This window comes from Miniopterus natalensis, chromosome 3 (genome assembly GCF_054644295.1).
Source record: "Miniopterus natalensis isolate mMinNat1 chromosome 3, mMinNat1.hap1, whole genome shotgun sequence".
Taxonomy (NCBI): domain Eukaryota; kingdom Metazoa; phylum Chordata; class Mammalia; order Chiroptera; family Miniopteridae; genus Miniopterus; species Miniopterus natalensis.
This window is the reverse complement of record NC_142083.1, coordinates 33,485,538-33,496,418: the sequence shown is the minus strand read 5'-3', so window position 1 is coordinate 33,496,418 and position 10,881 is coordinate 33,485,538. Positions and strand designations below refer to the sequence as shown.

Here is a 10,881-nt window from a genome sequence, read left to right as displayed (position 1 = left end):
GTAGCAGACCTGGGAAGGTGGGAGGCCGCCTGCCTGCTCCCGTGGGCCACCCCGTCCAGGCCCAGCTGAGAAAGACTGCTCACCAAAAACTCTCCCCAAGTTCCTGTTGGACTCAGGTTTGCTAAAACGTTATTCCAGTAAATATGAAACAGAGAACACCCCCTTGTGCCCGTGGGCACTGAGAAGCCTACTTTGTTACCAAGCGCACCCTGAAGCCCTCCTAAGAACTACAGCTCTTCCCCGGGGACGGCACGATGGATTCACCTCGGGAATTGGTTGAAAGTCCACAAGCCTCCGGCTCCCCCGCCTCCACCCCACAAACACAGACTCAGATTCTGCTTCACTCCCGAGTGTGCTGGGCAATGCACACGCATTCTGACACGGCTCCCCGGTGACCCACCCCCTTCCCCGGAGCGAAGCTAAGGTCTGCCAACGGCCATCAGAGGAAGATCAATCCTGCATTGTTTCTGTCTCCCAGGCCTGCTCCCCCCCCCCCAATTCAGGGAAGACGCTGCGGGCGTGATAAGGGACGCTGCAAATACACGCTGCAAATACATGCTGCAAATACACGCAGCAAATACACGCTGCAAATACACGCCAACGCCAGCCGCCTGCCCGGGGAGCGCAGAAATGCAACTGACACTCTTCCACAGCCCGAAATCCCCTCTTTACGCTCAGGATATATTACACCATTCTCTCCTTATATAAACACGCCACTTTAAATGCTAATTCAGATGCAACACTCAATTTTTTTTCTTTGCTTTGTTTCTGGGTTTCCAACATTCAAAACAGCACTGGACTTCCATTTGGCCTCGGCATTAGCTATTCTGAAATTCCTGCTCAATATCTGCGGAGGTGGGAGGGGAGAAAGTACCATGAAGGAAACTAAATTTATTTTAAAACTCATCCCAGTACGGTTTACATGTTCTTTATTTTGTTTGAATTAAGCTCTTCCCTTCTACTTCAGGAAATGTTGCCTTCATCTTGCTGAAAATCTCATAAATCTGACGCAGCTCGGTTGTAAAACGAGGGTGATTCCCTCTCCTTGTATTCTGGAAATAGCCTCATTTTATTCAAACTACTTTCCTAAACAGTTCATCGAGGCAGTATATTCCGGCTGCAACGCAACAGGACTGAATGTCTTCTTTTTAAAAAACACACAAACCTATATATGTCCATTACCTCGACCCACGCCTTTTCGGTTACATAGGACGTCCCGTCCTGTCCTGTCTGGACATGAGGAATTCCAGCCCGAGAAACACCCTCGCCCACTGCCTTCCATTCAGTACATCCACACTGAGACAGAGTCTTCTAAGTCCAGCGGGCCCAGCTCCCCCCAGAAGTTCCTCGCAGCCACCAGGTTCCTTCCCCTCTGTGGTCCTAACCACTGTTTGACGAAACCCTCTCCCTTTGCCACTCTCGTCTTCCACCCCATACCTCGGCACCCTTTCCCGCCTTTGCTCAAAAGGACAAAATCAGAAAGAAGTGAAATCAGCGCCTCACCCTCTCATACATCTCTTCATGTGCACGTGGCAAAACAGTTCCCGACAGCTGCTCCCCTCTCTGATGGCCCTGCCCCTCTGCATCCCCCAGGAGCATCCCTTCAATGACTGGTCCTCCTGCAGAGCTCAGGGCAGCTCAGGGGCCCCTGCCCACAGGTACGCACACTCCCGGTGAGACTCCGCAGAGAAAAGACCTCTGAGGTGCAAGTGAATGGATTTCTAGTGCTGGGCCGTCGGGCACTGCGGTAGGTGTGCTCCAGACGCCGGTCTTCCTTGTGGGTGGGGAGGGAGGGGGGTGACCGTCCCTGCAGACCTGCAAATACTGTACGCAGCACACGCCTACACTACTGACCCCACTGCCAGCCCTCCCAGAGCCCAGCCACTTTCAGAGTAACGGTGAAAGGAAAGGGTGAAGGAGAGGGAACACAACTCCATAGAGAGAAATAGTCGCTAGACACTAGCACTGTTGCTAGAGCAATAAATGAAAACAAGCCAAAAGGATTCCTAAGTTGCATTTTTGTCATTTCAACACTCCCAGCAATTCCTCAGCAGGCAGAAGCACACTTTCCCAGGACTCTGTGCACCCGAGGAGCTGCTTCCGCTCTGGGTTTCTGCCACTGGACACCCCTTTATCTGGGTATGGCCAAATACACAAAGTCAAGAAACTGGCCAAGTGTCAGTCACTGTTTCTACTAAAATAAAGAGATAATTGCAGAGAGCTATATGGATCCCAGACCTACGGGGCCTCACAAAACAGTGCTCTCCTGCTCAGGAAGGAAAGGCGGAGATGAGAGGCTATTTTAAGTAGCAGGGAGAGTTTGCGTGCTAAGAACAGACTGCAAGCTTCCCTCTTTGTGTAGAGAAATCTGAAAGATCGTTAGGAAGAGAGACTGGAGGAGGCTGGAGCTGGCCCCAGCCAATCTCCTGCTCCCCTCTCCAGGGAATCCCATGAAAAGAGCAGCTCCCTCTGTCCTGGAGAGCTGTTTATTTGGCCAATTAACAAAACACAAAGGGGTCCTTTGTAAATGAAGTGTAGCTGCGAAGGACTCCATGGTTTTGCTCCTAACCATCCAGTAACTCACACCTTAGGCTTTCAGCCTTTTTCCACTTTTCCCTGGCTGAAAACAAACACCTCCCAGAAAGTTCTTCCACTTAGAAACATGGCTTCAGGGCCCAACTTCTAAATATGAGATGACTAGATAGGGCACCAGAACACTATTAGCACCTTCATAAATATGGACCGTCAAGAGGGTCTCCGTGTTGCACTCTGAATTTAGACCAGGAAGGATGGAGCTGTCCAGCCCATGGGCCCCAGATGCTGTGGACCCAGATCAGGCAGCAGATACTGTGAGGAACTAGAGAGAAAAAGCAGAGGTTCACTCTGCTGGGAAGCTCACAGCCTAGCAGGGGAGACAGGCTTGTAACGATCTACAAACATCCACACTGTGTACGTACCCTGCTGGCCACCTGTGGAAAACAGAACTGTTAGAGTCATTTCACTTAAGAGGCTAAAAATTCAAAACAACAAATCGAGCTCTGCAGCTAAATGTCACAGTGCACCACTGTATGCTGTCATCTCATTTGCCTCATTCCCTCCACCTCCAGGTCGGTCCGTCTACCACAACGAACTTCAAGCACCAAAACTTACCATCATCACTTTCCCTAGGATTTGGGCATTAACCAACAGGTACCTGCCACAGCAGCTCTTCCAACGATTGTAAAATCTTTCTCCAAATTGTTATTAAGTCTCCATGAACATTTGGTTAAAACAGTTAGAAGCCTGCCTGCATATAATTACTGAGCATTTTAAATATTTCAAGAAGAGCAAAATGTAGAGGGTAGATTAGAGATACCCATGAACCCACCACCCCATTAATGATACACATGAAACTTGCTCTAGGGCTTTCTCAAATTCCATGTCTTTCATTCCCTCCACTGATAAGTTTTGTTGAAAAACTGCTCCCCATGAATGTTTTTATACTTTTACTGTAAATGTTTATATTCAGAAATAATAATATATCTTGCTTTGCATATGTTTCAATTTTGCAATCTAACTGCTATCTTACACCTGGAATATGCTTTCCCTGTGCTCAGCATTCTATTTTTGATAGTTCTACTCATTGATACATATCCTCCAGATTACTCACTCTACCTGCTACAGAGTATTTCATTGTATAACTATATCAGGAGCTATTCAAAGGATGCATGGATTTTGACAGGTAGCTGAGAGGAAGGGTAGCAAAGGATATGGCAACTTCAGTTCCTTTGTAAAAGAGAGGAAAAGTGCTGAAAAAATCTGGGATCAAGAGCCTTGGCAAACAGCTAAATTCCTCTTTGAAAGGAACAGAAGTAGCCCAAATCCAGCTGTCCGGGGAGCCAGGCAGAGGTGGAATCTGGGGCCTTGAAGCTGATAATGGGCTGAAAAAGCCTCTGGGAAATTGATCTGGGGTTACTTGGTTATTTATTAACATCTTGTCTGCAAAGTAATTCCCTTGACTTCTCTGTCTGTCGCCCTTTGTACCATTAAAAAAAAAAAAAAGTTCAGAGTCATTGCCTTTGCAATCTTTGAAGTCACATATGAAACAACAAAGGCTTCAAGTTAGTTCTTGAGAGAATGATCATAAATTACATATTAGTGGGGATCCGAATTCCTTTTTTCTTAAACAGAACATGGTTGGCTTTATTATACTTTTAATTAGTAATTTTAAAAGCCTATTTTCTGTGTTCTTTTCTTTGTGAAAGCTTAAAATATATATAAATATTATGTGCTTACATGATTCCAGACATAAGATTATCTTTAGGCTTATTAAAAATAATACTAAATGTTTTTAATCTGATATAGTCACACGTCTCAGTGATGTAAATGTATTTTGAAAATAGTATCTTTCGAAACATTCAAGGTAGAAGCGGCAGATAAACCAGCGCCTCCCGGAGAGCAGCGCAGTCGCGTGGCAGGTGACCGAAGGCCGTGGCGATACCTCGGGCGCGCAGGCGCTCGGGTGACGTGGGAAGAAGGTTCCCCAGGACACGGGGACCGAGCCTCATTCTCTGAGGGAAGGCGTTAAGCAACCCGAAAGCACTCAGCAGCAACTGAACTGAGGAAGCGAGGCAGGTTTAATAACCAGGTACCCCAATGCTGGTGGCCATCGACACCTAATAAGGACACACCTGCGCCTTCCTCATTCGGTTTGTATTAAAATCAGTCTAGCATTTATTTTTAAAAGCATTTTCTTTTTTCTCAAAGTCATAAAAGAGCCTTGAGAGAACAGTAATTACTGGCATCTGTCTGGTGGTCACAGAAAATGCTGAGTGGCGGTAAGAACATGTATGTCATACGTCGTTAATTCTTTGGGGAGTATTTGCATTTAATAGGAAATACAAAATAGCATACTTATTTTTTGTTTGCTTATCTTGGAAGTATTAATTTCTCTAGTAATAAAAAGTGTATATTTCTGTTGATATATACCCTACGCTGTATTCCCATATTCTGATTGATAGGTCAATTGTTTTTTTATTAGGAAAGGGATTTTAAATGGCTTAGATGTAATTCTAACTTTCTCAAACTGAGTATTCAAAGCATGGACTCCAAAAAGACCTAGGCCATCGTTTTCAATTATTATTAAAGACTCATACTCTGAAGTAGAGAAATTTAAGTGCTTTCTTCACATTCTCCCCATCAACTCGCAGCTATCGGTTGACATTAACAGAGTTGAGACTCACACAAATACAACAGGAGCTTTGGCCCTTAACTAGATATGGGGAATCTAATTTGCTAATTAACATTACCTTAATAATTTATAGGAAACATACTAATTCACAAACAGAAAAAAAGTGTGGGGGAAAAAGTGTGATCTATTATAAAGGCTAAAAGGAAGGTTTGATTGAAGTATTAAAGTTTTTAAATAAAGTATAAAAGACAAACCTAGGATGCTTTAAACAGTAAATAAAAGTACAAGAGACAAGCGACAATTTTCTGTGAAAGTATTTCATGTAGTTTTACTTTTCTTGTTTCTTATTTCTATTCATTATGGGAAATATAAAAAAGTTTTAATTTTTCCAAGTCCAGGTAAAAGAATCCTTGTCAAGATTCAGTTTAAGGCACGTTTTTTATTCTAAGGGCATTTCCTACGGCAAATTATTAGACCATTAACGTCTAGTGCACAGATATATAACCTGAGAGCTCGTGAAAACCCATCTAGGCGCATTCTCAAGAGCAGTGACCTGGTGTCCTCCCAGCAGCCTAAATTTGTAAAGAAGTAGGAACTAAATGGACAGTAATGAAATATTCATGGTTGATGATGTTTTGGTTCCTAGACACAAAGGCTGAAATTTTCTAAAATCTAGTCAATAGAACGAATTCTATCTTTCAATAGTCACCATATATGTCTGTCACCCTCCAAGTTGAAAGTACATTCACTTATCTTAAATATTACACTTGTTTTTTAAAAAGGGCATTGCCCATCTGTGTGGCACAGTCTTCAACATAAATCGGAGACCAAATCCAAACGTTTCTAGACCAGCCTTTGCATAGTACTCACTGTTAACAAATGTACCCTAAACTTAGTGCAATATTAAAGGCAGCTAATTTCACTCTGCAACTTGCTAAGATAAGAAAACAAACCCTAAGATTTATGCAAAGAAAAGGTTGAAAAACACTATGAAGAAATGAAGTCAAGGGTTACAGAGCTATTTAAATACAAGAGCATTACATGGGTCAGCTCAGTGAGGCCTAGGTCTAATCACAGAGTTGAGCTGGCTCAAAGTCTTCCCCAATTCAGGTGTAACCTACGTCATTAACTCGGCACGAAATCCAGAGTATGAAGAACAATCCGAGAGTTCCAGGTCATAATTCTTGATTCAGATCAATTTATACTACCTGCAGTCCAAATAATGTCTTTACTTGCTTACATAGAATTTTTAAATTTAAATTAAGATTCTGCCAGGAATATATATGCATTCTTGTTTTCAATGCCAATGAGGAGGGAAAAAAAAACCTGGAAACTTTCTTCAAGCTATCTTGAAATCACTCATATTTGACATTTATAAATACGCACTTTTTGGTTTTCCTAATTTGGTTGATTAGCATTAATCTTCTGTTTGCCACTGAAAACCTAATTCGTGCGAGAGTAACCACATCACAAACTGTGCCAAGAGAAGGAAACAGAATCGTGCTACTTACAAACTTCCTCTTCTGGGAAGACTCAGCTCCTTCTGCAAAAGAAAAAAGAAAAGGTATGTATAAGACTTAGCCACATGGCCTCAGACCGCGGGGACGGGAAACGGATAATGAAAAGTGCGTTGCCCTCCTGTATGCATAATCTGGCATTTTCTACACTGGACAGATTGCAATGTCATAATTTTATGCTGGATCCCGCCTTACGTTGTTCGTCTTAACCACTGTGTTTAAGGCACAAACACAGTTCATCTAAATTCCAGAGCAGCGGAGACAGCACCCCTCCCAAAGCAGTGACGGTGAAACACTGAGCTGAGTTACATGGTCCTACAATGGAGCATAAGGCAAATCTGAGGAACAAGCACTTATCCAAAGAGGAAACAGGCAGGATTATAACGAAATAAAAGGTGAAATGAAAGAAGCAGTTAAATCAGACTATTTGCCCCCAACAGAAGTAGGCTCATGCAAAACACTGTGCAAACCAAAGATTACACTTCATTTTTTTTAAAAAATTAAATAAATCAAAAAATGTCTTGCTAGTGTTATTTTTAAAAAAAACAAATGTGAATTATGACAGGGTATTTAAAAGTAGGTTAATGAACCTCTAAAGAGGAAACCAGACAGCAGCACTGAATAGAGCACTTGATAGTTTCAAGAGGGTGCTCTCCCACTCCTGTCAAATTAAGACCATTATCTACCTAACTACGCGGAGGGGTGTGGGCCAACACAACACAACACAACACAACACAAAACAACAAGCCAAGCAAACAAACCCAAAGGGACACAGAAATACCTCCACCCACTAATGGAGTTTTCAAAGCTGGGATCGCTTGATGACAATCATTAAATAGGAAGCAATGAGTCATCATCGGGCTGTTTAAACTCAGAAAGAACACACTATAAATTCTAAAGACGCGACTAATTTGGTTTTTCATTCCCATAATTATCTTTTTTCTTTTTTTTTTTTTTTTTTGCCTCCCAGGAGCTCCAGCATTATCTTTTGAAAAGAGTTTCCCCATCAGCTTCAGGCCGCCTTTCCTGTCCCCTATTTCTATGCACTCCTCGAGCGTCCCCCAGGACAGTGGCCTCAGATCTGATCTCTCAACAATGCGGTTGCTCCGGCGGGGCTCACGCACAGAGGGCCCCGAGAGCCGGGCCCGAGGGGAGGGTGCTGCTGTAGCTCTGACGCCGGACTTACTGACCGGCAAGTGTATCCTGACACAGGGTTACAATAACCGTAGCGCTGTTTAATTGCAAGAAGAATCAACAATTTTAGGAACAGAGTGTCTTTTCCCTTCCCCCAGTAGCGAACTTTTTCTTTCCAAGGCCTGCAGGGTTCACGGGTGAAATGCTTTCTTTCTTTGCTGTTTTGTTTTTTGCTTTTCTGTGTAAGCCTTGGTTAGCCCCAAGAAATTATAGTGTCTGCTGAACCTGGCTCCCTGATTCTGAAACATAAATATACCTTCATTGACTCAAGCCTCTGACGACAAAGACAGTTTTCCTTAGGAACTGATATGCACATGAAAACTACATGAGTAATTTTCTATATGTGCATCTTTGGTTATGACAAGCACTGAGAAATTAGTTTTATATTGGGGTTTAAAAAAGAAAAGAGAGAACTTTCTAGAAGTTCCTTTAAGAAAAGAATTGGAGACCCACTGCACAGCAAGGTGCCTGGAGATCCCACAAGTAAACTCCACTCTGTCCAGTCCAGTAAATTGGCTCCTGCTGGATTCAGCAGAATTACGAGAAAAGGAGGGGCGCCTGAGAGGTTAGCATTAAAAACAGAAAGAAAATGTCTCGTTACTTCAACTTCATATGCAAATAGATCACTATGAAAGGGGAAAGGCCAAGTGAGTGATCCCAAAGCGCTGAAATCAATCAGATTTCACCCAGTGACTGGGCCACACCCTGGCTGCTCCGCTCTGAGAAAAAACACGCTGAAACAGCAAGATAAGGGGTGAAAACCAACTCTGTTTTCACTGTCTTCCCGAAAGGTCTAGAATTACGAGTTCTAAACGAGAGGAAAGGTGACGGTGTGGAGCCCAACACTGCTGCTCCCTGGCCCCAGCTCTGAGATGAGGCGCCGAGGACATTTAATAGGCCGCTGTCGGCGACCTGAGCCTCCCCGCCAACCGAGCTGAGGGAGCTAATCCACCTGACGGCGTGAATGTCAGGCTCGGCACTGGAAACTCAATTTGGTAGCAAATTGGAATCAGATGTGATGGTAATAAAGTGAGAGGAATGACTGTGCCGTGGCCAAGACCTTGTGAATGGGAGCTGCGAAGGGCTGCAAATGCCAGGCGGGAGGAGCGATTGCAGGCGGACAGCCAGGAGCACTGCCGCCCCGATGCCCGGGCCACACGCCGAAGGGCTGAGCCCCCGGACCCAAGGGGCCGCGCAGGCACTTACTGCCCAAGTCCCTGTGGGGCTTGGCGTGTGACCTCAATTTATTTTCCTAACGTCACATAAGGCGCACTTAGATAATTGGATAAGACAGGTGGTACTGGTCCCAGTCACAGACCAAAGCTTGTGCTTATACATTTGAAACGTGTTAAAATTTTAGTGCCAGGTAAGAATCAGAGGGTGGAAGGAGAGGGGGGAGAGAGAAATAGGTCTAGAAGCATCAATCTGAACTGATAGGTGATCATTAAGCATCGTAGGATTAAAGAAATTTGTAAGAATATGTTTAAGAATAAAAATATTTAAAATTTTCGTTTTCATTGGTTACTCAGTGACTTCTAAGATTTTTTACAATTGCTGTGTATCAGTCCTTGCTTGATATCATGATAGCTTTTACTCGCCCTTTCTAAAAGTGCTGAGGAGCAGCTATGTACACTGAAAATAAAGGTAAAGTTAATCTTGCCTGAGAACCCTGCTGTCTCCCTGCGAGCCCCAGATAAGACTGAAGACACACCAGGGCTCCTCGAATCCGGGCGGAGAATTTCTGGAGAGCCCAGGAGGTCGAGAGGGCTGCCGGTGAGTCTGCCCCCGTCCCCCGCCGACCCTGGCCTCAAAGGGAGAAAATAACTTGTTTCATTCAAGAAGACAGTAGAGAAAACTGCAGCATTTCGTATGTACAAGCGACAGCCACAGTGATATTTTTAAAAGTATTTATACTATTTGATACGTATTTAATACCTATACAAACCACAAACAGAACAATACGGCTACACGTGCCCTGCGTGTTTAGGGGATCTTGAAACTATTCTTTCATAGGATGAGTCAACTCGTGATTTAAAAGTGAGAGGAACCCCGGCTGGTGTGGCTCGGATGGTGAATGTCACCCCATCCAACAAGAGGTCGCCCTTTCGATTCCCGGTCAGGACACATGCCTGGGTTTCGGGCTTGAGCCCCAGTGGGGTGTGTGCAGGGGGCAGCCGATCGCTGTTTCTCTCTTTCCCTCTCCCTTCCTCTCTCTCTAAAATCAATAAAAACATATTTTTAAATAAATAAAGGTGGAAGGAGATTGACATATATTACAGATAACATATATAGATACCCTCTTCTCCAAGAGGTGGAACTTAATTCTATTCCCCTTGAGCACGGGCTGGACTTAGTGACTCTCTTCTAAAGATCGGAGGAGGGAAAGGGAACAGCAGTTTTTCAGGGGAGAAACCTGGCCAACACCACCCGAGCAAGGGATCAAGGCCAACACCACCAACGGTAAGTCCTGCTGACATCCTGTGTCCCCGACATGGTGTGATCAGCAGGGACTTCACCTCTGTGGTACTCTCCCTAAAACACCCTTGACTCTGGTGTAATCGTGGGAACACATCAGGCACACCCAGGTGGAGGTTCGTTCTACAACACACTGGACCAGTTCTCTCCGAAACCGTCAAGGTTGAGACAATCAAGGAGCAGCTGAGAAATTGTCACGTATCAGAGGAAACCAAGGAGAAATGATGCCTACATGCTGCATAGGGCCCTGGATTGGATTCTGAGCCAGAAAAAATACATTAGTGGAAAGGATGGTGATATCCAAATAAAGTCTGTAGTTTAGTTCATAGCAAATGTACCGGTGTTATTTTCATAGTTTTGGCCAATGTATAAGGTTATATAAGCTGTTAACACCGTGAGGAACTGGTGGAAAGGTATGTAAGAATTCTCGGAACCATCCTGCAACTTTTCTATAAATCTAAAATTATTCTAAATTTTTTTACAAAGTTCTCTCCAAAGAGAAAGGGGGAGTGGGAGAGATTGTGG

The 10,881-nt window shown here is 44.1% G+C and overlaps 1 protein-coding gene across 1 annotated transcript in view; it reads right to left on the bottom strand.

The window, feature by feature from the left end:
* Positions 1-5,933: 5,933 nt before the first annotated feature.
* LOC148093461 (microtubule-associated serine/threonine-protein kinase 4-like) overlaps positions 5,934-10,881 on the bottom strand; it is a 255,318-nt gene continuing 250,370 nt past the window's right edge. Inside the window, exon 4 of the mRNA XM_087815398.1 lies at positions 5,934-6,713. Coding sequence (XP_087671524.1) covers positions 6,678-6,713 — 36 coding nt within the window. The 3' untranslated portion in view covers positions 5,934-6,677. The remainder of the gene's footprint in view (positions 6,714-10,881) is intronic.